Source organism: Anopheles cruzii, unplaced genomic scaffold (assembly GCF_943734635.1).
Source record: "Anopheles cruzii unplaced genomic scaffold, idAnoCruzAS_RS32_06 scaffold02691_ctg1, whole genome shotgun sequence".
NCBI lineage: Eukaryota > Metazoa > Arthropoda > Insecta > Diptera > Culicidae > Anopheles > Anopheles cruzii.
This window is the reverse complement of record NW_026456276.1, coordinates 35-2,887: the sequence shown is the minus strand read 5'-3', so window position 1 is coordinate 2,887 and position 2,853 is coordinate 35. Positions and strand designations below refer to the sequence as shown.

Here is a 2,853-nt window from a genome sequence, read left to right as displayed (position 1 = left end):
GCCTAAGTGCATCGAATCAAGTGTCTGTAAAAATCACTACAGAAAATAGTTTTGAAATCCATCCTCTGTGAATTGTGTGTGTGTGCGCGAGAGAGAGTGAGAATAATATTATGAACGTTCCTGACCACGGAAGCTCGACGACACCAGTGACCGCTTCCGCGCCGGCAAACATGGCCACCGCAACACTAGCTTCCACGGCGAACACGTCCGCCATTGGTGGCTGCGCGGCCAATCGCGGAAAAACCAGTTTCTCCATCGAGCACCTGTTGGCCAGGCCGGATCGCTCGAGTGCATCCGGGAGCTGCTATGCGGGATTCGCGGATCCGTTCGCCCCCCTGACCAACCCAGTGGCTCCTGCGGCGGCGCCCGCAATTTATCAGACCGTCCTCCACCCGTCGGTGGTCGGTGGCGGATTCGAACGCGCAGATGAATCATCCTCCGGTGCGAACGGGATCGCGTTTGACGATCGGCCCGTAGCGCACCGATCCGGCTCTTCGACTCCCAACTCCAGCTGCAACGAGGACACGATGGACAACTGCTCCGAGGTCGCATCGGAAGGCAGCACCGGCACCGGTGAGTCGCACTAGGGATCAATGGGAAATGCCACTTAGATTAGGAAAAAACGGATCTTTGTCTTTGGCTTATTTAGCCTTAGTTTTGTTACGTTTTATGGGCCTCAGGTAATCCTTTATTCGAGTATGATCGGCTGTAGATAGAGTTGGACAAAAAATTGTTCCGACTAACGCCAAACCGTGTTATTTACTCGATCATTTCCGAGTTCTGCATTGAGTTGCTCTCTTTTTCCGTTAGCTGCCGTTGCTTTAAATGGTGTTTTAAAGATTCTTTCTTTCTTATAAAAATAGAACTTCAGTTATACGCAATATACGTATACGCAAAGCTATGATCCGATTCTCGATTTGATTCAAGCTGTGCTCAATATTTCAAACTTTCAGTTCCTAACGTAGTCTATTGTCTGAGTAGTAGCTTGAATCGTGATCACAGATTGCTGGTTAAATAAAATCACTTCCTAAATTCTTTATTTCACTTCTAAAATAAAATCGACCTGCGGCCTAAACTTTAAACTTCTACACCGCTCCTCCTCATCCACTCTGGTGGAAAACCATTTAGCCGGTGATCTTAATGGCGGAGTGTCCTCACCTGTACCATCCAGAACACTAAAATATGTCCATTGCGTCAGCACCGTGCGGTACAAAGCGCACAACTAGCTAACCTGTCACACACTCGTTCATCAATCACCCACGAAATAAGCATTTAATCGTTTTCTAATTGCCTCGAAATGCCCCTCTTAATTGTGGCGGCTCTGGGCGTCATTCGCTCGGCGTGGAAAAAGCAAAACCGGTGGCGTGATTGATTTGTCTTACCACGGGACGGTGGGGACACTTGGCCATCTTCAGGTTGTCGGCTTCCTTTTAAAAATAGTAAACCCGACCCGAGCAGACAACTAGCCTTTGCATCTGCGAGGAAGTTGCGGGAATGACGTCCGGTTCACTACTTCACCAGCGAAACTCTCTACAGAATGTCTCTTAACGGCTGTTACGGATCTTTTGCATCCACAGGAGCAGCGGCAACTGACGATCGGAAGAAGCGTCCCCGGACCGCATTTTCGGCGGCCCAGATCAAAGCGCTCGAAACGGAGTTCGAGCGGGGCAAGTATCTGTCCGTCGCCAAGCGGACCGCACTCGCCAAGCAGCTCCACCTCACCGAGACGCAGATAAAGATCTGGTTCCAGAACCGGCGCACCAAGTGGAAGCGCAAGTATACGGCCGACGTAGAGTCACTGGCATCGCACTACTACACCCAGCTCGGCATAGGTAGCTTTGCCCGGCCGATGGTTGTGGGCGACCGATTGTGGCTGTTCAGTCAAAGCCCGAACGGTCCCACACCGGTGCAATCGATGCTGCTGAACGGTCCCGGTCCAAGTGCGGGACCACCCTCCACCGCCCATCACCTGTCTACGGTGCGATCCTACGCCACGGGGCTAACAAACGTCAGCCCGGCAGTTGCTTTTGGGGGTCCCCGTGCCATCGCTCCGGCCCCCGCTGGTGCTACGTCGTCCTCGGCCGGTTATCTGCATAAACTGTCACCTGCTTCACAACCTCGAATGCCGACATCGCTCGGGCTGCGGCCTTTGCTTGCGGCTGGTGAGTACGTAGAGGCAGCTTACTATGGTCCGGACGGACCACGGTTTAGTGCCGTTCCGCAGCATCTCCTCAATCCACTGCCGACGGATGGCGCCCCGGCAACTGGTGGTGGGTCCGGAATCGCCGATCTAGAGCGTGCCTTCGGTAACCCGAGTAGCCTGATTGAGAGTCTCACCACCGGCTACGCAGACCCGGGCGGACCACGGGTCCCAGGTCCAGAGCAGACCGATTTCATCAACAACAACAACAACAATGAATGCAGTAGCAAGCACCTCAGCGTCATACAGGACGATTCATCCAGCGAGATTGACTGCGAGGAGCTTGAAGACGGAGCACCACTTTAAGCTTTGTGAATTACCAATTAAACCGACAAAATACAGTAACACATGCGCTAGTTTATTTACATCGTGCTTTTGTTGTACACTGTTTACTTAAGCTTATCGTATCCTTTTTGGAACTCGCTCGCACCCACCAAAAAGGGTTTAGTTTCTCTTTTAAGCACGTTTAGCGTAAAACGAGATGTTCAAGTAATTTTTCACAGTCTGCTCTCTCTGGCTAATTTTTTTCTCATATCTTTCTTAGCGTTTATCATCCAACGATTATGTCGCGATTGGCCTTCGAGTTGAGTTTTGGTAAAAATGGCATTTTTATTTTTTATTTTACAACCATTACTAGCGTGAAGTGATGCATT

At 50.9% G+C, this 2,853-nt stretch overlaps 1 protein-coding gene across 1 annotated transcript; it reads left to right on the top strand.

Annotated features, from left to right (window-relative positions):
- The first annotated feature begins 110 nt into the window (after positions 1-110).
- LOC128276846 (homeobox protein B-H1-like) lies at positions 111-2,506 on the top strand. The gene is made up of 2 exons (XM_053015304.1): positions 111-573; positions 1,581-2,506. Exons 1-2 carry the CDS (start codon positions 111-113, stop codon positions 2,504-2,506), a joined length of 1,389 nt encoding a protein of 462 aa, XP_052871264.1.
- The last annotated feature ends 347 nt before the right edge of the window (positions 2,507-2,853 follow it).

Excerpts from the sequence above, each read along its gene's own strand:
- LOC128276846 (XM_053015304.1), top strand. The coding sequence starts at position 111 with ATGAACGTTCCTGACCACGGAAGCTCGACGACACCAGTGACCGCTTCC. Across the intron at positions 574-1,580 it reads GGAAGGCAGCACCGGCACCG|CAGCGGCAACTGACGATCGG; the intron begins GTGAGTCGCACT and ends CATCCACAGGAG.